General features: G+C 51.2%; 2 protein-coding genes across 2 annotated transcripts; both read left to right on the top strand.

Moving 5' to 3' along the window:
* The first annotated feature begins 432 nt into the window (after positions 1 to 432).
* Positions 433 to 12,501, top strand: LOC308530675 (sialic acid-binding Ig-like lectin 12). The gene is made up of 9 exons (XM_081107371.1): positions 433 to 502; positions 584 to 970; positions 1,183 to 1,461; positions 1,871 to 2,006; positions 10,131 to 10,213; positions 10,295 to 10,678; positions 10,893 to 11,171; positions 11,599 to 11,734; positions 11,871 to 12,501. Exons 1-9 carry the CDS (start codon positions 466 to 468, stop codon positions 11,905 to 11,907), a joined length of 1,758 nt encoding a protein of 585 aa, XP_080963497.1. The 5' UTR covers positions 433 to 465; the 3' UTR covers positions 11,908 to 12,501.
* Positions 12,502 to 16,740: 4,239 nt separating this feature from the next.
* On the top strand, positions 16,741 to 21,902 carry LOC308530365 (sialic acid-binding Ig-like lectin 14). Its single transcript, XM_081106961.1, has 5 exons — positions 16,741 to 19,408; positions 19,671 to 19,718; positions 20,063 to 20,175; positions 21,002 to 21,137; positions 21,331 to 21,902. The coding sequence occupies exons 1-5, from the start codon at positions 19,386 to 19,388 to the stop codon at positions 21,407 to 21,409; spliced, it is 399 nt and encodes a 132-aa protein (XP_080963087.1). The 5' UTR covers positions 16,741 to 19,385; the 3' UTR covers positions 21,410 to 21,902.
* Positions 21,903 to 22,456: the final 554 nt, after the last annotated feature.

Below are 22,456 nucleotides of genomic sequence, written 5' to 3'. Positions count from 1 at the left end.
CTTTTGCTCCCACTTGGTCTAAAAAAAATTAAAATTTTCCTTTTCCAGAATGTTTAACAGTTCCAGCTGGAGGGCGGGTCCCCCCCCCGGCCCCCCCGAGCCCCCAGGACCAGCTCTGAGTGTGCTGGCCCCTGGGCGACCTCCTCCTCCACTTACACATCCTCTGCAAGCTGGTTACTTTCAGATTCACATCTGGACAAGCCACTCAACCTCCCCAGGGCCTCAGTACATTTACTTGCAGGGCTCGGGGTGTAAAGGGGTGTAGGGTGTGGGGGTGGGGAGACAGAAAGATTTCTCAGCCACCACACCCCCATAACTCCAGTGGAGGCCAAGTTCCCCTTCCAGCCTGGCCACAGTCTCTCCCCCAGGGCTTCCTGTTGGGGTGTCTTAGGCCCCACCCCAGAGCTGGGCACTTCCCTCCCTGACACAGGGACCGGGACCCACTCTGCGCTGCCAGAGGCAGACATGGTGCCCCTGCTGCTGCTGCCCCTGCTGTGGGGGGGTGAGTGGCTGAGGGAGGGGGGCAGGGCAGGTGGGGGAGGGGCGAGGGCTGTATCTGAGCTTCTGTGTCCCCCTCCCCCAGGGTCCCTGCAGCAGCGGCAGCATCCAGGCTATGAGCTCCGAGTGCAGGAATCGGTGACGGTGCAGGAGGGTCTGTGCGTCCATGTGCTCTGCTCCTTCTCCTACCCGTGTTGTTCGTGGAATTCCTCTAGTGACCTCCACACCTACTGGTACCGGGTCGGGGACAACACAGACCGTGCTGCTCCTGTGGCCTCGAGCAACTGGAACAAAACCGTGAAGACGGAGACCCAAGGCCGCTTCCTCCTCGCGGACCCCACGACCAACAACTGTTCCCTGCAAATCAGAGACGCCAGGAGGAGTGACAGAGGACGCTACTTCTTCCGAGTGGAGAGAGGAAATTCTGTGAGATTTAATTACCAAATGAAGATGCTGGATTTGCAGGTGACAGGTAAGACAGTGGCCTCGGAGAGGACCCAGGGACATGGGACCCGTCTTAGAGCAGGAACAGGACACTGGACACTCCCTGATCCAGGCCGTGGGCCCTGGGTGATGGGAAGAGACACAGGGCCTGGGGAGCTCAGCCCGAGGCAGGGCCTCTCTCAGGGTCCCGCTCTGAGTCCCCACCCCCGGAGCCCAGGCACCTGCTTTTCTCCCCTGCAGCCCTGACAGAGAAACCCCACATCCGTGTACGGGAGCCTCTGGAGTCTGGCCGCCCCACACAGCTGGCCTGCAGCCTGCCAGGGGCCTGCGAAGGGGGACGACCTCTCACCTTCTCCTGGGCGGGAGCCGCTGTGGACTCGCTGGACCCCCAGAACCTCAGCTCCTCGGTGCTCACCTTCACCCCGAGGCCCCGGGACCACGGCACCAACCTCACCTGTCAGGTGAAACGGGAAGGGTCTTTGTGGACCACACAGAAAACCATCCAGCTCAATGTGTTCTGTGAGTGTTGGAGGGGGTGCTGGGTCCATGGGGACTGGGGAGTGGCGTGTGTGTGTGTGTATGTGTGTTTGTAGGAGGCTGAGCTAACCTGAGAACACTCAGGCATGGATCTGCGTGTAGGTGGGGAGGAGGCAAGAAGGACAGCTCTCCCACCTTCCTGCTTCCCACTGCCCTTCCTTGGGATTGGGGTGACTTCCATCTGAAGTGGGACCCTATCTTTCTATCCCAGATGCCCCACTTTGGGGCTGGAGGTGGAGGGGAGTTCACCCGCTGGGCTCCCAGCACGTCTCCTTCAGCCTCTCTGTGCAGAGTGACATGCAGGACAGGTGTGGGGGGCCGCCTGGTCAGGTGTTGGGCTGTGGGTGGGCTGACACCTGGGCAACACGTCACCCTTCTCCCGCGTCCCCAGGCAGCCCGCACTCCAGCAGATGTGTGACCGAGGAGCAGCAGGGCTCCTGGCCCCTGGTCTTCACCCTGATCAGAGGGGCCGTCATGGGGGCTGGCTTCCTCCTCACCTACATCCTCACCTGGCTCTACTACACCAGGTGAGCAGGCCTGTCTCTCCCAGTGAAGGTCAGGGATTGGCCCTGAGGTGCAGGTGGGGCCGCGCTGTCCGGCTCTGCCTGGAGTTAGAGCCAAAGTGGCCGAATCTCTGAGCTGACACCTGTGTCGGGCCCACAGGTGTGGAGGCCCCCGGAGCAGGAGGCAGAGCTCCTGATGGATCCTCCCTTCGGCTCAGGATGGGACTGAGGTGTGGACACCAGGCGAGAGGGACCTTCCTGGGACGTCAATGTCACCTTCTCCCTGGAAGCTCTTGACTCACCTGCCTCCAATGTGCCCCTGGGGTCTCAGTGTGTGGAAGTGACTGAGTGACGCCAAGGGGAGTCAGTGCCATGGAGAGAAGACTTTTCCTCCTTTCACCTCCTGAGAGGAGGGGCCGCTGTGCCCGGGAAGCCCCGGATTTCCTCAGGAAGCAGATGCAGGTGCAGGGCCGCCTAGCGAAGGCCTTGATTGGGTTCCCATGGGAAACGCAGGCAGGGCAGGGTGAGCCGTTCAGGACCAGCTGGTGTGTGTCAGTCTGGGGGATGGGCCTGTGGGCGTGGTCTGCATGTGTCTGGTCCCAGGTCCTGGGTGATTCGGGGCAGGTGGGGAGGCTGGGAATATGGGCTCAGGTTGAGTTGGTTTGCATCTGAAATGCTTTGCTGTCTCTGAGAATGGGCTGCCCTGGGAGGCCCTGAGTCTCCTTGGCTTCCAACCTGTTTAATGGCTCAAAACATCCTAAGATACAGAAATAAACAATAATACACACCCACTGACGGCCCCTTCTTCCTGCCTGTGCTTCTCCCATTTGACTTGTTCCCCTGCCCCCTCTTTCTTTCTCTCTGTTGGTTCTGCCCAGTCATCCCCCCACCGCCTGCTCCTCTCTCTCCATTTTCAGCCCAGAGAGGGACTGAAGTTGGCACCTTATCCTCCCCTTGCCCAGGAGTTACCTGGTCACCACCTGAGCTTCTGGTCTCCCATCTGTAGGTGCTGATACGCAGTAGAGTTAGGAGCAGCTCTCTTCTCCCTGTGCATAGACGCCAACCTCAGAATTATTGTCATAACACATCCCAGCATTTAATCATAAATGAGAATGTTTATATGGTGTCACATGACCATTGATTTTACTCTGCAGTCTTTGTGGGAATTTCTTCAGTCCAATGACATCTCCATCTCCTCTTTCTATTGTTGAAGCTGTTGCAAATAAGGGATATTGTTTATTCCTTGTAATTATCCTTCAGTTGGTATTTATATCTCTTCTTATTTAAAAAATATTTTTATTGATTTCTGAGAGGAAGTTTGAGGGAGAGAGGGCGATAGAAATATCAGTGATGAAAAGAATCATTGATTGGATGCCTCCTCCATATTTTCTACTGGGGATGAAGCAGGTAACCCAGGCAAGTAGCCTGACTGGGAATCAAACTGTAATCTCCTGGCTTACAGGTTGACACTCAACTCCTGAGACACACCAGCCAGGCTATATCTACTCATGAATAATAAAAAATTCAACATTTAAGACACATCTCTCGCCATTGGGTATTATTACGTTCATATATCTTACATCTATCAATTTGACAAACTTTAGAGAACATTAATAATTACTTAGATGTAAACAATTATTTTATTTCCAGTTTTATAGAGATATTTTTTAAACAGAATGCATGCAAGCGTAAGGTATGCAATGTGCATATTTGATATACTTATATAGTGAAGTGATTACCACAATAAGGTTCATTAACACTTTCATCCTCTCCTGTAATTACCATTGTTATGATTATAATATGAATGATGTATAACCATAACAACTTTCATGTATATAATACAATCCTGTTAATTGTAGTCATCACGCTGTCCAATACATCCCCAGGAATTGTTCATCTTGTAGCTGAAAGTTTGTATCTTTGACCAACATCTCCCCATTTCCCCACCCCCAGCCCTGCATCTCCATTCTACTCTATTTCTGTGAATTTAGCTTCTTCAGATCCCACCGTGAGAACAAACTGCAGATAAACAATGACTATTTTGAAAAAAATTACCCTCAGAGTTATGTTTCTTTCATGCAGTTCTAGGTTTCCATCACAAAATCACTTTCCTCTATGCAAAAATGGACTCAAAATGTATTAAAGACCTAAATATAATACCCACAAGTATAAAACTCTTCGAGGAAAACATTGGGGTAAAGCCCGTGACATTGGGTTTTGCAATGATTTCCTGCATATTTACATCAAAAGCGCAGACAAGGAAAGCAAACATAGACAAGTGGGATTGTACCAACTTCAAAACCTGAGCACAAGAGGACACTCTCACCAGGCTCCAGAGGCCACCTACAGGATGGGAGAGAAGATGTATTTGTTAAGGAGGTAATATCCAGCTTATATTACAAACTCACACAAGACAACATAAGAAACCGAAATAACACAATTGAAGAAAAGGCTAAAAGCTTGAATAGATATTTCTCCAAAGAAGATGTACAAACGGCCAACGAAGTCATGAAGGGAGACGCAACATCAGTAAAATGACAGAACTACAAATGAAAGCCCTGGCTGGGTGGCTCAGTTGGTTGGTGTTTTCCTGATACACCCCGTTTGCCAGTTCCATCCTGGTCGGGGCACATACAACAATCAACCAAGGAATGCATGAATCAAAACCTGTCATGAGAGATCACCTCACACCCTTTAGGATGGCCACTAAGAAATGAAACCACAGAAAATAACAGGAGCTGGTGAGCAGGTGCCAAAATGGGAACCATTCAGCACATTTGGTGGGATTGTAAGAGGGTGGGCCGGCTACGGAAAACAATATGGCAGTTCCTCTAAATATTTTTATTTTAATTAAATCTTTATTGTTCAGATTATTACATTTGTTCCTCTTCCCCCTCCCCCCAATAACTCCCCTCCACTCAGATCCCACCCCACCCTCCGCCCTCACTCCCCACCCACTGTCCTCATCCATAGGTGTATGATTTTTGTCCAGTCTCTTCCCACACCCCCCACACCCCTTCTCCCCAACCCCAGAATTGTCAGTCCACTCCCTTTCTATGCCCCTGATTCTATTATAGTCACCAGTTCATTCTGTTCATCAGATTATTTATTCACTTGATTTTTAGATTCACTTGTTGATAGATGTGTAGTTGTTGTTCATAATTTGTATCTTTACCTTTTTCTTCTTCTTCCTCTTCTTAAAGGATACCTTTCAGCATTTCATATACTACTGGTTTGGTGGTGATGAACTCCTTTAGCTTTTTCTTATCTGTGAAGCTCTTTATCTGACCTTCAATTCTGAATGATAGCTTTGCTGGATAAAGTAATCTTGGTTGTAGGTTCTTGGCATTCATTACTTTGAATATTTCTTGCCATTCCCTTCTGGCCTGCAAAGTTTCTGTTGAGAAATCAGCTGACAGTCGTATGGGTATTTCCTTGTAGGTAACTGACTTTCTTCCTAGTGCTGCTTTTAAGATTCTCTCTTTGTCTTTTGCTCTTGGCATTTTAATGATGATGTGTCTTGGTGTGGTCCTCTTTGGATTCCTTTTGTTTGGGGTTCTCTGCACTTCCTGGACTTGTAAGTCTATTTCTTTCACCAGGTAGGGGAAGTTTTCTGTCATTATTTCTTCAAATAGGTTTTCAATATCTTGCTCTCTCTCTTCTTCTGGCACCCCTATAATTCGGATGTTGGTACGCTTGAAGCTGTCCCAGAGGCTCCTTACACTATTTTCGTATTCTTTTTTCATTTTGCTTTTCCGGTTGGGTGTTTTTTGCTTCTTCATATTTCAAATCGTTGACTTGATTCTTGTGATCCTCTAGTCTGCTGTTGGGAGTCTGTGTAATATTCTTTATTTCAGTCAGTGTATGCTTAATTTCCAGGTGGTCCTTTATCATAACCTCGAGGGTCTGACTAGATTTCTTGAGGATCTCACTACATTTATTGGCAGTCTCACCAGTCTTTTCAAGGGTCTTACTAAATTTATTGGCGGCTTCTAGACAGTTCTTTAAAGACCTCAAAAGTGTGGTTTTGAACTCTATACCCAGTAGTTTGCTTTCCTCCATTTCTGTCATTTGTGTCCTATTTCATTGTCTCCGCATTTTTTATGCTTCCCTGTGTTGATAAAGTGGTTTTCTGTGCTTAGTGTCCTCTAGGGCCCAGTGGTTCAGCCTCCCCAATTACCTGAGGAGGACACTCTTGGTGCACCCCGTTGTGGTCTTTGTGCACAGTCTTGTTGTAGTTAAGCCTTGATTGTTGTAGGTAACACTGGGAGGAATTGACCTCCAGGCCAATTGGCTGTAAGAATCAGCTGTGTCTGCAGTGGGAGAAATGCTGTGCTGGAGACACCCCTCTGGGGCAAGACTTGCTTCAGTGGAGCTTTGGTGCTCACTGAGTCTGCCCCCTGAGTGTGTCCTTTATGGATCCGAGGAGCTGCAAATTGGTTGGTCCCACTCTGACCACTGGGCACAATGGCTCCTGGATCTCTAGGGAGGTGCTAATCTAGCCTTTGCCTGAGGCTATCCAGCAAAAGCCTCCCTGCAGGGCTTGGGCAGGGCGGGTCCCACGAGATCAACAGGGGGGAGCTAGCAGTTATGGCTGCCCTCAGAGGCCCCACTTTCTCAGTGTCCCAGCAATTGCTGCAAGCACCTCTGAGAGAAAGCTGCCCTCGAGTTCCGACTGATGCCAGACAGTCCCGCTTCTCCTGTATGAGTCTGGGTCCCCAGAGACTTGCCTGGAACTGGAGCTCAAAGCCTGAAACCCCGTCCCGATTGAAAAAGACAACCGCGCCCTCAGCCACCAGCCCACTCCGTGTGTGCCTCTGTACCTTAGTATTTTACTTCTGCACCGCACCTCCTCTGAGTCTTGGTATGCTTTTCTCTTTCCTTCTAGTTTTAGAGTTTCCATTCAGCCAGCCTTCCTTTGGTTCTGGATGATGTCCGTTCTGTCTTTTAGGGACGCTGTGGCTCAGGAGTTGAAGTGGTTGTGCGAGGCAGCAAACTCCGGTGTTTACCTATGCTGCCACCTTGGTTTCTGGCAGTTCCTCTAAATATTAAATATAGAATTACCATATCATGTACCATCCTCTCTTGACGTTATATGTCCAAAAGAACTGAAAACAGGACCTCAAAGGATATCTGCACTCCCCTATCTGTAGCAGCATTATTCATATTCCTCAAAATCTGTCGGCAACCCAAATATCCATTGGTGGATTAATGCATTAGAAAAGGCCATGGCCAGCTAGTGTGCCTCAGAGGTTGAGTGTTCACCTATGAACCATGAGATCACGGTTCCATTCCTGGTTGTGGGATCCATCCTGAGTGTTGGTCATGCAGGAGGTGCCTGACCAGTGATTCTCTCTCATCATTGATGTTTCCATTTCCCTCTCCAACTCCCTTCCTCTCTGAAATCAATAACAATATATTTGAAATAAAAGGTCGTAAGTTTTAGACTGTTCTGGATATTTTAACAAAAGACCATAGACCTGTAGTTTTTAAGTAGTAGGAATTTATAGCTCAAAGACCTGGATGCTGGAAGTCTCTCTCCCTCCTCACTCCCTCTCTTCCACTCTCTCTAAATCCAGTGAAAAGAGTATCTTTGGGTGAGGATTACAGAAACATCAAACAAAAAAGATAAAAAAAGAGAGAGACATTACAAACTCATACAAGACAACATAAGAAACTTAAATAACACAATTGAAGAATGGCCTAAACCTTGACCAGACATTTCTCCAAAGAAGATGTACAAATGGCCAACAAAGTCATGAAGAGAGACGCAACATCAGTAATCCTACAGAACCATAAAAGAACTCCTTCGGCCTGTAGGGGTTTTGCTTGGTGCATCAGGGCATTAATATTCAAAACCCCAAATGAGATTCCTACACGGACAAGGAAGGTATAGTGAAGGAGCATAGTAGGCCCGCGGTACAGAAAGTGATGGGGGAACTGTAGTGATTAGCAGCTCCAAAGGTCACACACCCAAAACCAGCATTAGAAATTTTATGTCATGTGAGTCTCACCTCCACAAAAGTTTCATCATTAGTTTATTTGTAAATCTCTCTCTCTCTCTCTCTCTCTCTCTCTCTCTCTCTCTCTCTCTCTCTCTCTGTCACACACACACACACACACACACACACACAGTTGTCTCTCTGGGATGAATTCTGTGGCCCTTCTTTTTTTTTTTTAATATATTTTATTGATTTTCCACAGAGAGGAAGGGAGAGAGATAGAGAGCTAGAAACATCGATGAGAGAGAAACATCGATCAGCTGCCTCCTACACATCTCCCACTGGGGATGTGCCCACAACCCAGGTACATGCTCTTGACCGGAATCGAACCCGGGACCCTTCAGTCCGCAAGCCGACCCTCTATCCACTGAGCCAAACCAGATTCGGCTCTGTGGCCCTTCTTGAATGTGAAAATGGTTGGTTCCTTCCCCCAGTTCTTTCCTGTGGGTTGCTTTAGGATGGGAGTTGTGCTCTGAGGTGAGTCAGCCTGGCCTCTTCACTGTCCCTGAGGCCCATCTTGCCTGGCAAAGGTTATGGGGAAATTTCCTCTTCTGCATTTCAGTCTATACCTTGTGGCTTGGAGGGTGAGAGAGAGAGAGAGAGGCAGAGAGAGGGAGGGAGGGAGAGAGAGAGAGAGAGAGAGAGAGAGAGAGAGAGAGAGAGAGAAACATAAATCGGTTGCCTCCCATACTTGCCCTGAGCTGGTATGGAAACCTAGGGATGTGCCCTGACCTGGAATTGAACTTGCCACCAATTTGCTGTAGGGATGATGCTTCCACCAACAGAGTCATCCGGCCAGGGCTATCTATTTACACCTGTAATGTCCGCCCAAAAAGGTGTATCATTTCCTCCGTTGAGGTAGGGCATAGTGTATTTTTGTAATGTGCATCTCTGAATGTTCCAGGAACATCGTAAGTTTTGATGTGTCCATGACATCTTTTATACCATCCTGTTTCGTTGGTCACTGTGCTATCTGGATGCATTTGAGTTTTGCAATTTGATTTTGTCTCTAGAAACCTTGCTGACTCTCTTCTCAAGCCCCTACATGTGCATCTGTATGTACATGTGGATTTTCCTATGAAGACACAATCCTTGATGGAGAAAGTCAGCTTCATTTTCTTTGGAATTTCCATAGCTTTTACTTATTGTTCTTGGCTTTCTAGATTCCGTCCTGGTGCTGCTGCGTTAGGTGTGGTGCTTGCTGAGCTCACCCTCTATCCCGCCAGGGGAGCCTCCTGCATCCCTAGCTGACTGTGGTGTTATCCTGAAGGCCTTTGACATCCCCCAGCGCTCACTGGTGCCTCTCTTGAGATTCTATCAGTCAAGGGCCATCGATACACACAGAAGCCCCACTATGTGCTCCCGCAGCGGGAATGGAATGTCAGGGTTTGTGATGCCCGGGTTGGGACACAGATGGAGCAGAAAGGGAGCACTTCCCATCAGCCTGGGTGGGGCTCTGAAAAGGGACCCAGCGATGAGGGGCCAGGAAGGTGGATTTTCATGAGCTTTCAGGTGGCAACATTGCTGCTGTGCTGAGGTCCCGCCAAATGGGGCGTCCGTTTCTGATTGGCCCTGTGCACCCTCCTTGTTCCTTAGACACTCAGACCCTCGAGCCAGCACAGGTGCGTCCCACGTCCCCAAGAAGTCCTCAGAGCAAAGGCCTTTAACACTCAGCATTGCCCCTGGGTTCCACCCTCCACTGGACTTGGGTCTAAATTCCTCTCTCTTTTGCTCCCACTTGGTCTAAAAAAAATTAAAATTTTCCTTTTCCAGAATTTCAACAGTTCCAGCTGGTCCCCCCCCCCTGCCCCCCCTAGTCCCCAGGACCAGCTCTGAGTGTGCTGGCCCCTGGGCGACCTCCCTGCCCACTTACACATCCTCTGCAAGGGGGTCACTTTCTGATTCACATCTGGACAAGCCATTCAACCTCCCAGGGCCTCAGTACATTTACTTGCAGGGCTGGGGGTGTAAAGGGGTGTAGGGGGTGGGGGAGGGGAGACAGAAAGATTTCTCAGCCACCACACCCCCCTAACTCCAGTGGAGGCCAAGTTCCCCTTCCAGCCTGGCCACAGTCTCACCCCCAGGGCTTCCTGTTGGGGTGTCTTAGGCCCCACCCCAGAGCTGGGCACTTCCCTCCCTGACACAGGGTCCTGCAACCGCTCTGCTCTGGGCTGCCAGAGGCAGACATGGTGCTCCTGCTGCTGCTGCTGCTGCCCCTGCTGTGGGGGGGTGAGTGGCTGAGGGAGGGGGGCTGGGCAGGTGGGGGAGGGGCGGGAGTTGCATCTGAGCTTCTGTGTCCCCCTCCCCCAGGCTCCCTGCAGCAGCAGCCGCTAGGCTATGAGCTCCGAGTGCAGGAATCGGTGACGGTGCAGGAGGGTCTGTGTGTCCACGTGCCCTGCTCCTTCTCCTTCCCGTGGAATTCGTGGTCTTCCTCTGGTGAACTCTATACCTACTGGTACCGGGACAGGGACAACACAAACCGTGATGATCCTGTGGCCTCGAGCAACCCAGATAAAGAAGTGAAGAGAGAGACCCAAGGCCGCTTCCTCCTCGCGGACCCCACGACCAACAACTGTTCCCTGGACATCAGGGACGCCAGGAGGAGTGACAGAGGACGCTACTTCTTCCGAGTGGCGATAGGAAATTCTGTGAGATTTAATTACCAAATGAAGATGCTGGATTTGCAGGTGACAGGTAAGGCAGTTGCCCCGGAGAGGATCAGGGACATGGGACCCTGTCTTAGAGCAGGAACTGGACACTGGACACTCCCTGTCCAGGCCTTGGGGCCTGGGTGGTGAGAAGAGACACAGGGCCTGGGCAAGATCGGGCCCTGAGGCAGGGCCTCTCTCAGGGTCCCGCTCTGAGTCCCCATCCCTGGAGCCCAGGCACCTGCCTTTCTCCCCTGCAGCCCTGACAGAGAAACCCCACATCCGTGTACGGGAGCCTCTGGAGTCTGGCCACCCCACAGAGCTGGCCTGCAGCCTGCCAGGGGCCTGCGAAGGGGGACGACCTCTCACCTTCTCCTGGGCCGGAGCCGCTGTGGACTCGCTGGACCCCCAGAACCTCAGCTCCTCGGTGCTCACCTTCACCCCGAGTCCCCAGGACCACGGCACCAACCTCACCTGTAAGGTGAAACGGGAAGGGTCTTGGTGGACCACACAGAAAACCATCCAGCTCAATATGTTCTGTGAGTGTTGGAGGGGGTGCTGGGTCCATGGGGGCTGGGGAGTGGCGTGTGTGTGTGTGTGTGTGTGTGTGTGTGTGTATGTGTGTTTGTAGGAGGCTGAGCTAACCTGAGAACACTCAGGCATGGATCTGCATGTAGGTGGGGAGGAGGCAAGAAGGACAGCTCTCCCACCTTCCTGCTTCCCACTGCCCTTCCTTGGGATTGGGGTGACTTCCATCTGAAGTGGGACCCTATCTTTCTATCCCAGATGCCCCACTTTGGGGCTGGAGGTGGAGGGGAGTTCACCTGCTGGGCTCCCAGCACGTCTCCTTCAGCCTCTCTGTGCAGAGTGAGGTGCAGGACAGGTGTGGGGGGCTGCCTGGTCAGGTGTTGGGCTGTGGGAGGACTGACACCTGGACAACACATCACCCTTCTCCCGCGTCCCCAGGCAGCCGGCACTCCAGCAGATGTGTGACTGAGGAGCAGCAGGGCTCCTGGCCCCTGGTCTTCACCCTGATCAGAGGGGCCCTCATGGGGGCTGGCTTCCTCCTCACCTACGTCCTCACCTGGCTCTACTACACCAGGTGAGCAGGCCTGTCTCTCCCGGGGAAAGTCAGGGATTGGCCCTGAGGTGCAGGTGGGGCCGAGCTGTGCGGCTCTGCCTGGAGTTAGAGGGAAAGTGGCCGAGTCTCTGAGCTGACACCTGTGTGGGCCCCGCAGGTGTGGAGGCCCCCGGAACAGGAGGCAGAGCTCCTGATGGATCCTCCCTTCGGCTCAGGATGGGACTGAGGTGCGGACACCAGGCCAGAGGGACCGTCCTGGGACGTCAATGTCACCTTCTCCCTGGAAGCTCTTGACTCACCTGCCTCCAATGTGCCCCTGGGGTCTCAGTGTGTGGAAGTGACTGAGTGACGACAAGGGGAGTCAATGCCATGGAGAGAAGACTTTTCCTCCTTTCACCTCCTGAGAGGAGGGGCCGCTGTGCCCGGGAAGCCCCGGATTTCCTCAGGAAGTAGATGCAGGTGCAGGGCCGCCTAGCGAAGGCCTTGATTGGGTTTCCATGGGAAACGCAAGGCAGGGCAGGGTGAGCAGTTCAGGACCAGCTGGTGTGTGTCAGTCGGGGGATGGGCCTGTGGGCGTGGTCTCTGTGTGTCTGGTCCCAGGTCCTGGGTGATTTGGGGCAAGTGGGGAGGCTGGGAATATGGGCTCAGGTTGAGTTGGTTTGCATCTGAAATTCTTTGCTGTCTCTGAGAATGGGCGGGCCCTGGGAGGCCCTGTGTCTCCTTGGCTTCCAACCTGTTTAATGGCTCAAAACATCATAAGATGCAGAAATAAACAATAATACACACCCACTATGGCCCCCTTGTTTCTGCCTTTGCTGCTCCCATTTGGCTTGTTCCCCTCCCCCTCTTTCTTTCTCTCTGTTGGTTCTTCCCAGTTATCCCCCACCCCCTGCTCCTCTCTCTCCATTCTCAGGCCCAGAAAGGGACTGAAGTTGGCAGCTTATCCTCCCCTTGCCCAGGAGTTACCTGGTCACAACCTGAGCTTCTGCTCTCCCATCTGTAGGTGCTGATACGCAGTAGAGTTAGGAGCAGCTCTCCTCTCCCTGTGCATAGACGCCAACCTCAGAATTATTGTCATAACACATCCCAGCATTTAATCATAAATGAGAACATTTCTGTGATATCACATGACCATTGATTTTACTCTTTAGGGTGTGGGAGTTTCTTGAGTCCAATGACATCTCCATCTCCTCTTGTTGTTGTTGCTCTTGTTGAACCTTTTGCATCACCGGGTTTTGTTTATTCTTGTAATTATTCTTCAATTGGTATTTATATCTCGTCTTATTTTTTGAAATATTTTTATTCATTTTTGAGAGGAAAGGAGAGGGAGAGAGAGAGAGAGAGGGAGGGAGAGAGAGAGAGAGAGAGAGAAATCAATGATGAGAGAGAATCATTGATTGGATGCCACCTCCATGTCCCCTACTGGGGTTGAAGCCCGTAACCCAGGCATGTCGCCTGACTAGGAATCGAACTGTGACCTCTTGGTTCATAGGTCGACACTCAACTTCTGAGCCACATGGGCCAGGCTATATCTATTCATGAATAATAAAAAAATGCAATATTTAAGACACTTCCTCTCACCATTTTGTATTATTTGTTCAATTATCTTACATCTATCAATTTGATTAACTTTATAGAACATTCATAATTACTTGGATGTAAACAATTATTTTTTTCCCAGATTTATTGAGATATTTTTTAAAAAATATATTTTATTGATTTTTTACAGAGAGGAAGGGAGAGGGATAGAGAGTTAGAAACATTGATGTGAGAGAAACATTGATCAGCTGCCTCCTGCACACCCCCCACTGAGGATGTGCCCACAACCAAAGTACATGCCTTTGACCGGAATCGAACCTGGGACTCTTCAGTCCACAGGCCAACACTCTAGCCACTGAGCCAAACTGGTCAGGGCGATAATTTTTTAAACAGAATGCATGCAAGCGTAACACTTCCATACTCTCATAATTATCCTTGTTATGATTATAATACAAATGATGTATAACCATAACAACTTTCAGGGATAGAATACAATCCTGTTAATTATAGTCATCATGCTGTCCATTACATCCCCAGGAATTGTTCATCTTGTAGCTGAAAGTTACCCTTGACCAACATCTCCCCATTTCCCCACCCCCAGCCCCTGCATCACTGTTCTCCTCTCTTTTTGTGAGTTCAGCATCTTTGGGCCCCACTGTGAGAACACACTGCAGGAAAACAATGACTATTTTGAAAAATACCCCTCACAGTTTTGTTTCTTCCATGCAGTTCTAGGTTTCCATCAGAGAATCACTTTCCTCTATACAGAAGTTAACTCAAAATATATTAAAGACCTAAATTTAATACAGACAACTATAAAACTATTAGAGGGAAACATAGGGGGGAAAGCCCGTGACGTTGGGTTTTGCAATGATTTCCTGCATATTTACATCAAAGTCACAGACAAGGAAAGCAAACATAGACAAGTGGGACTGTACCAACTTCAAAACCTGAGCACAAAAGGACACTCTTACCAGACTCCAGAGGCTGCCTACAGGATGGGGGAGAAACTGTATGTGTGCAGGAGTTAATATCCAAAACATATTACACACTCACACATGAAAACATAAGAAAGTCAAATAACACAATTGAAGAAATGGCTAAAACCTTGCATAGATATTTCTCCAAAGATGATGGCCAACAAAATCATGAAGAGAGACGCGACATCAGTAAAATGAAAGAACTACAAATGAAAGCCCTGGCTGGGTAGCTCAGTTGGTGGGTGACTTCCTGATACACCCAGTTTGCCGGTTCCATCCTGGTCGGGGCACATACCATAATCAACCAAGGAATGCGTAAATCAAAACTATAATGAGCCAGCACCGGTTCGGCTCAGTGGATAGAGCATCGGCCTGCGGACTGAAGGGTCCCGGGTTTGATTCCGGTCAAGGGCATGTACCTTGGTTGTGGGCACATCCCCAGTGGGGGATGTGCAGGAGGCAGCTGATCGATGTTTCTCTCTCATTGATGTTTCTAACTCTCTATTCCTCTCCCTTCCTCTCTGTAAAAAAAAAAAAAATCAATAAAATATTAAAAAAAAACTATAATGAGAGATCACCTCACACCCTGTAGGATGGCCACTGTGAATTGAAACCACAGAAAATAATCAGCGCTGGTGAGCATGTTCCAAAATGGAAACCGTTAGGCACATTTGGTGGGATTGTAAGAGGGTGTATTGGCTGTGGAAACAATATGGCAGTTCCTCCAAAAATTAAAAATAGAATTACCATGACATGTAACATCCCCTCTTGAGGTTATACACTGAGTGGCCAGATTATTATGACCTGTGAGATTATTATGACCACCCCATCAGTACTTCATTGAGACTTCCAAAAATACTGAATATTGAAAACTTCCTAAGCAAATATTCTCAAGGTTTTAATATTATTATTATTATTAGCATAACTAATTCACTTCATTGTACTGATGGAGTGGTCATAATAATCTGGGTACTCAGTGTATATCCAAAAGATGTGAAAGCAGGACCTCAAAAATATAACTGCACTCCATATCTATAGCAGCATTATTCACATTAGTCAAAAGGTGTCAGACAGCAATCTAAATATCCATTGATGGATAATAGCATTAAAAAAGGTCATGGCCAGCTGGCCTGGCTCAGTGGTTGAGTGTCAACCTATGAATCATGAGATCACCATTCCATTCGTGGTTGCAGGATCCATCCTGACTGTGGGGCCCGCAGGTGGAGGCAGATCAGTGATTCTCTCTTATCACTGATGTTTCCATTTCCCTCTCCTCCTCCCTTCCTCTCTGAAATCAATAACAATATATTTGAAAAAAAGGTCAAATGTCTTAGATTTTTCCAGATATTTTATCAGAAGATTATAGGCTGAAAGTTTATAAATAGCAGGAATTTATTGCTCCAAGACCTGGAGGCTGGAAGTCTCTCTCTCCCTCTCTCTCTTCCATTCTCTCTAAATACAATGAAAAATATATCTTTGGGTGTGGATTAATAAAACAAACAAACAAAGAATAAAGAAAAGAGAAGAGAGAGACATTACAAACTCATACAAGACAACATAAGAAACCAAAATAACACAATTGGAGAATGGCCTAAACCTTGACTAGACAGTTCTCCAAAGATGATGTACAAATGGCCAACAAAGTCATTAAAAGAGACTCAACATCAGTAATCCTAAAGAACCATAAAAGAACTCCTTAGCTCAGTAGGAGTTTTGCTCGGTGCATCAGGGCATTAATAGTCAAAATCCCAAATCTGATTCCTACACGGACAAGGAAGGTATGGAGAAGGCGCATAGTAGGCCCGCGGTACAGAAAGTGATGGGGGAAGTGTAGTGATTAGCAGCTCCGAAGGTCACACACCCAAAACTAGCATTAGAAATTTTATGTCATGTGAGTCTCCCCTCCACAAAAGTTTCGTCATTAGTTTATTTGTAAATCTCTCTCTCTCTCTCTCTCTCTCTCTCTCTCTCTCTCTCTCTCTCTCTCTCCCTCCCTCCCTCTCACAGAGTTCTCTCTCTCTGGGATGGATTCTGTGGCCCCTCTTGAATGTGAAAATGGTTGCTTCCTTCCCCCAGTTCTTTCCTGTGGGTTGCTTTAGGATGGGCCTTGTGCTCTGAGGTGAGTCAGCCTGGCCCTTTCTCTGTCCCTGAGGCCCATCTTTCCTGGCAGAGGTTATGGGGAAATTTCCTCTTCTGCATTTCTGTCTATACCTTGTGGCTTGGAGAGAGAGAGAGAGAGAGAGAGAGAGAGAGAGAGAGAGAGAGAGAGATGTGAGAGAGAAACATAAATCGGTTGCCTCCCATACTTGCTCTGAGCTGGTATGGAAACGAGGGATGTGTCCTGACCTGGAATTGAACCTGCAACCAATGTGCTGTAGGGAGGATGCTTCCACCAACAGAGCCATCCGGACAGGGCTATCTATTTCCACCTGTAATGTCCTCCCAGACAGATGTATGATTTCCTCCACTGAAGAAGTGCATAGTATATTTTTGTGATGTGCATGGTGTGGAGCTTGAGTGACAGAATGACCAGAACTCCAGACTGATTGAAATGTAGAGAGCCTTTATTAACTGGCCAGTGGCCGCTCCTCCACTCGGGAAGCCCAAGAGAGAAGCAGCCCCGACCATCTGCAGAGTCCAGTATTTAAAGGGGACCACTACATCCGTGTTTAGGTTCCCATAGCAAGCAAAGCCAAGTTACAAAAGCTAATTGTGTAGTTTTTAGCCAAGCTATTCATCGTCCTCCTGTTATTCATTTCTTGGTAACGTAAAGGTCAGGACTGTTCTTAATTTTGATCTGTCTGTGCTTTATGGGCCTGTTGCCCAGGAGTGTTGATCTGTTTGTTTTTTGTGGGCCGTTGCTCAGGTGTGGGAGCTCAGTTCATAGAAACTTTGCACAGGCTGTCAAGCTGCTGAGGTGGCTGGGTAATAAAGCAGGCCTAAAAATTTTCCTACTCTGTAACATGCATCTCTGAATATTCCAGGAACATCGTAAATGTTGATGTGACCGTGACATCTTTTATACCATCCTGTGTTTCGTTGGTCACTGTGCTATACGGATGCATTTGAGTTTTGCTATTTGATTTTGTCTCTAGAAACCTTGCTGACTCTCTTCTCAAGCCCCTACATGTATCTGTATGTACGTGTGGATTTTCCTATATAGACACAATCCTTGATAGGGAAAGGCAGCTTTATTTTCTTTGGAATTTCCATAGCTTTTACTTATTGTGCTTGCCTTGCTGGACTCGGACCCGGTGCTGCTGTGTTAGGTGTGGTGCTTGCTGAGCTCACCCCCTATCCCGCCAGGGAAGCCTCCTACATCCCTAGCTGACTGTGATGTTATCCTGAAGGCCTTTGACATCCCCCCGCGCTCACTGGTTCCTTCTTTGAGATTCCATCAGTCAAGGGACAGCGATATACACAGAAGCCCCACTATGTGCTCCAGCAGCGGGAATGGAATGTCAGGGTTTGTGATGCCCGGGTTGGGACACAGATGGAGCAGAAAGGGAGCACTTCCCATCAGCCTGGGTGGGGCTCTGAAAAGGGACCCAGCAATGAGGGGCCAGGAAGGTGGATTTTCATGCACTTTCAGGAAGCAACATTGCTGCTGTGCTGAGGTCCCGCCAAATGGGGCGTCCATTTCCGATGGTGCTTGTGCGCCCTCACTGTCCCACCGACCCTCAGAGCCTCGAAGCCAACACAGGTGCGTCTCATGTCCCCAAGAAGCCCTCAGAGCAAAGAAAGGCCTTTAGCACTCAGCTCTGCCCTTGGGTTCCACCCTCCACTGGACTTGGGTCTAAGTTCCTCTCTCTTTTGCTCCCACTTGGCCTAAAAAATATTAAAATGATCGTTTTCCAGAATGTTGAACCGTTTCCGCTGGAGGTCAGGTCCCCCAGAGTCATCAGGACCAGCTCTGAGTGTGCTGGCCCCTGGGCGACCTCCCTCCCCACTTACACATCCTCTGTAAGGGGGTCACTTTCTGGACAAGCCAGTCAACTTCCAGGGGTCTCAGTAAATTTGCCTGCAGGGTCATGGGGGCAGAGGGGAGGGCAGACAGGAAGATTTCTCAACCACCACCCCCCCAACTCCTGTGGAGGCCAAGTTCCCCTTCCAGCCTGCCCACAGTCTCTCCCCCAGGGCTTCCTGTTGGGGTGTCCTAGGCCCCACCCCAGAGCTGGGCACTTCCCTCCCTAACACAGTGACTTGGACCTGCTCTGCCCTGCCAGAGGCAGACATGGTGCCCCTGCTGCTGCTGTCCCTGCTGTGGGGGGGTGAGTGGCGGAAGGAGGGGGGGTTAAAATGTGGGAGAGGGGCTCAGGCTGCATCTGAGCCTCTGTGTCCTCTCTCCCCCAGGGTCCGTGCAGCAGCCGCAAGACTATGAGCTCCGAGTGCAGGAATCGGTGACGGTGCAGGAGGGTCTGTGTGCCCAGGTGCCCTGTTCCTTCTACCCATGGAGTTCGTGGTATTCCCTTACCAAAGTCTACACCTACTGGTACCAGAACGGGGCGCACACTAACCGTCATGCTCTTGTGGCCTCAAACAATCCAGATAAAGCAGTGAAGACAGAGACCAAAGGCCGCTTCCTCCTCGCAGACCCCACGACCAACAATTGTTCCCTGCAAATCAGAGACGCCAGGAGGAGTGACTCAGGGCCTTACTTCTTCCGAGTGGAGATAGGATATCCTGAATATAATCACCAAGGAAAAGTACAAGGTTATAACTTCCAAGGATATAGTTACAAATATAAGATGCTGGATATGCAGGTGGCAGGTACGGCAGGGGCCCAGGAGAGGACCCAGGGACAGGGGACCCGTCTTTGAGCAGGAACAGGACACTGGACACTCCCTGTCCAGGCCGTGGGCCCTGGGTGAGCTCAGCCCGAGGCAGGGCCTCTCTCAGGGTCCCGCTCTGAGTCCCCACCCCCGGAGCCCAGGCACCTGCCTTTCTCCCCTGCAGCCCTGACAGAGAGACCCCACATCCGTGTACGGGAGCCCCTGGAGTCCGGCCGCCCACAGAGCTGGCCTGCAGCCTGCCAGGGGCCTGCGAAGGGGGACGACCTCTCACCTTCTCCTGGGCGGGAGCCGCTGTGGACTCGCTGAACCCCCAGACCCTCCGCTCCTCGGTGCTCACCTTCACCCCGAGGCCCCGGGACCATGGCACCAGCCTCACCTGTCAGGTGAAACTCCAAGGATCTTGGGTGGCCACACAGAGAACCATCCGGCTCAATGTGTCCTGTGATTGTTGGAGGGGTTTTTGGGTCTGTGGGAAGAGTGGAGTGGCCTGTGTGTGTGTGTGTGTGTGTGTGTGTGTGCTCGAGGCTGAGCTAACCTGAGAACACCCGGGCATGGATGTGCGTGTAGGTGGGGAGTGTTCCCACCGCCCCTCTTTGGGATTGGGGTGACTTCCATCTGAAGGGGGGCCCGGTCTTTCTCTCCCAGATGCCCCAGGGAACCTCACCATAGGCGTCTCCTTCAGAAACGACACAGGTAGGAAAGAACCCCTCCTCTCTGGGCTGGGACCTGACCTGGGGCCCTGGTGGGGCAGAGGGGGGAGCGGGAGTTTGAATGGGATGAGACATGGGAAGGGCAGGGATGAAAGTCATCACCCCAGTCCCTCACCTCTGGTGGGTGGGTGCCTGACCTGTGTTCCACACACATCTCTCTCTCTCTCTCACCATTCTCCCCCAAGCCTTTAAGAATCTGCAAAACACATCCCTTTCCATCCTGGAGGGAGAGGCCCTAAGGCTGCGCTGTGAGGCTGACAGCAACCCCCCTGCCGAGCTGAGCTGGTTCCGGGGGTCCCCAGGCCTGAACGCCACCCCCCTCTCCAGCACCGCGATCCTGGAGCTGCCTCGCGTGGAGCCTGCACAGGAAGGAGAGTTCACCTGCCAAGCTCGGCACCCGCTGGGCTCCCACAGCGTCTCTCTCAGCCTCTCCGTGGCCTGTGAGTGGGGAGACCCCGGGGGGCAGGACAGCTGGGTTCTGGGGAGTTTAGAGGCAGCGCTGACCCTACTCCTCGCTCCCCACTGACCCCCCCGCAGCTGCTGGGACCCTCCTGCTCCTGGGAGGACCAGGGACTGCACTGCAGCTGCTCCTCCAGGGCCCAGCCGGCCCCCTCCCTGCACTGGCGGCTGGGGGCGGGGCTGCTGGAGGGGAACCATGGCAACGCGTCCCACGTGGTCACCTCCAGCTCAGAGGGGCCCTGGACCAACAGCTCCCTGAGCATCAGCCAGGGGCTCAGCCCTGACCTCAGACTCAGCTGCGAGGCCTGGAATGTGCACGGGGCCCAGAGTGTCTCTGTCCTGCTGCTGCCAGGTCAGGGCCTGCTGGGCACAGAGGCCACGGAGACAGGAGTGGGTCAGAGAGAGGGTGGGGCTGGGGAGGGGGCTGCGTGGGGACAGGGGGGATTGCTAGGACAGGGCCTGCCTCTCCTGCCTGAACAGAACCGACAGTGGGTTCTGGGAGGAGGTGGGAAGAGGGGAGACTGAGTCCTGGGAGTGGGTGGTGTCACCTGACCTGGTGCTGGGGGAACAAGCCCTGAGCCCCTCCAGCCCTCAGCACCAGGGCTCCTGGAGCTGCCCCATGTGGGGCTGGAGGCGGAAGGGAGCTCACCTGGGGGGCTCAGCACCCGCTGGGCTCCCAGCACGTCTCCTTCAGCCTCTCTGTGCAGAGTGAGGTGCAGGACAGGTGTGGGGGGCTGCCTGGTCAGGTGTTGGGCTGTGGGTGGACTGACACCTGGACAACACGTCACCCGTCTCCCGCGTCCCCAGGCAGCCCGCACTCCAGCAGATGTGTGACCGAGGAGCAGCAGGGCTCCTGGCCCCTGGTCCTCACCCTGATCAGAGGGGCCCTCATGGGGGCTGGCTTCCTCCTCACCTACGTCCTCACCTGGCTCTACTACACCAGGTGAGCAGGCCTGTCTCTCCCGGGGAAGGTCAGGGATTGGCCCTGAGGTGCAAGTGGGGCCGCGCTGTCCGGCTCTGCCTGGAGTTAGAGCGAAAGAGGCCGAGCCTCTGAGCTGACACCTGTGTGGGCCCCGCAGGTGTGGAGGCCCCCGGAAAAGGAGGCAGAGCTCCTGATGGATCCTCCTTCCTCTCAGGATGGGACGGAGGTGTGGACACCAGGCGAGAGGGACCGTCCTGGGACGTCAACATCACCTTCTCCCTGGAAGCTCTTGACTCACCTGCTCAAATGTGCCCCTGGGGTCTCAGTGTGTGGAAGTGACTGAGTGACGCCAAGGGGAGTCAGTGCCATGGAGAGAAGACTTTTCCTCCTTTCACCTCCTGAGAGGAGGGGCCGCTGTGCCCGGGAAGCCCCGGATTTCCTCAGGAAGCAGATGCAGGTGCAGGGCCGCCTAGCGAAGGCCTTGATTGGGTTCCCATGGGAAACGCAAGGCAGGGCAGGGTGAGCCCTTCAGGACCAGCTGGTGTGTGTCAGTCTGGGGGATGGGCCTGTGGGCGTGGTCTGCATGTGTCTGGTCCCAGGTCCTGGGTGATTCGGGGCAGGTGGGGAGGCTGGGAATATGGGCTCAGGTTGGGTTGGTTTGCATCTGAAATTCTTTGCTGTCTCTGAGAATGGGCTGCCCTGGGAGGCCCTGAGTCTCCTTGGCTTCCAACCTGTTTAATGGCTCAAAACATCCTAAGATACAGAAATAAACAATAATACACACCCACTGACGGCCCCTTCTTCCTGCCTGGGCTTCTCCCATTTTACTTGTTCCCCTCTTTCCCCCTCTTTCTTTCTCTCTGTTGGTTCTGCCCAGTCATCCCCCCACCGCCTGCTCCTCTCTCTCCATTTTCAGCCCAGAGAGGGACTGAAGTTGGCACCTTATCCTCCCCTTGCCCAGGAGTTACCTGGTCACCACCTGAGCTTCTGGTCTCCCATCTGTAGGTGCTGATACGCAGTAGAGTTAGGAGCAGCTCTCTTCTCCCTGTGCATAGACGCCAACCTCAGAATTATTGTCATAACACATCCCAGCATTTAATCATAAATGAGAATGTTTATATGGTGTCACATGACCATTGATTTTACTCTGCAGTCTTTGTGGGAATTTCTTCAGTCCAATGACATCTCCATCTCCTCTTTCTATTGTTGAAGCTGTTGCAAATAAGGGATATTGTTTATTCCTTGTAATTATCCTTCAGTTGGTATTTATATCTCTTCTTATTTAAAAAATATTTTTATTGATTTCTGAGAGGAAGTTTGAGGGAGAGAGGGCGATAGAA

Source organism: Myotis nattereri (assembly GCF_964212035.1).
Source record: "Myotis nattereri genome assembly, chromosome: 15".
NCBI lineage: Eukaryota > Metazoa > Chordata > Mammalia > Chiroptera > Vespertilionidae > Myotis > Myotis nattereri.
This window is presented reverse-complemented; position numbering and strand designations above follow the sequence as displayed.

What these genes read in the sequence shown, in the direction of transcription:
- LOC308530675 (XM_081107371.1), top strand. Translation starts at nt 466, where the DNA reads ATGGTGCCCCTGCTGCTGCTGCCCCTGCTGTGGGGGG. An exon ending in GCTGCCCCTGCTGTGGGGGG is followed by an intron (nt 10,214 to 10,294) that starts GTGAGTGGCTGA and finishes CCCCTCCCCCAG; the next exon opens with GCTCCCTGCAGCAGCAGCCG. An exon ending in ACCTGGCTCTACTACACCAG is followed by an intron (nt 11,735 to 11,870) that starts GTGAGCAGGCCT and finishes TGGGCCCCGCAG; the next exon opens with GTGTGGAGGCCCCCGGAACA.
- LOC308530365 (XM_081106961.1), top strand. Translation starts at nt 19,386, where the DNA reads ATGGCACCAGCCTCACCTGTCAG. An exon ending in GCACCAGCCTCACCTGTCAG is followed by an intron (nt 19,409 to 19,670) that starts GTGAAACTCCAA and finishes TTTCTCTCCCAG; the next exon opens with ATGCCCCAGGGAACCTCACC. An exon ending in CTCCTTCAGAAACGACACAG is followed by an intron (nt 19,719 to 20,062) that starts GTAGGAAAGAAC and finishes CCCCCTCTCCAG; the next exon opens with CACCGCGATCCTGGAGCTGC.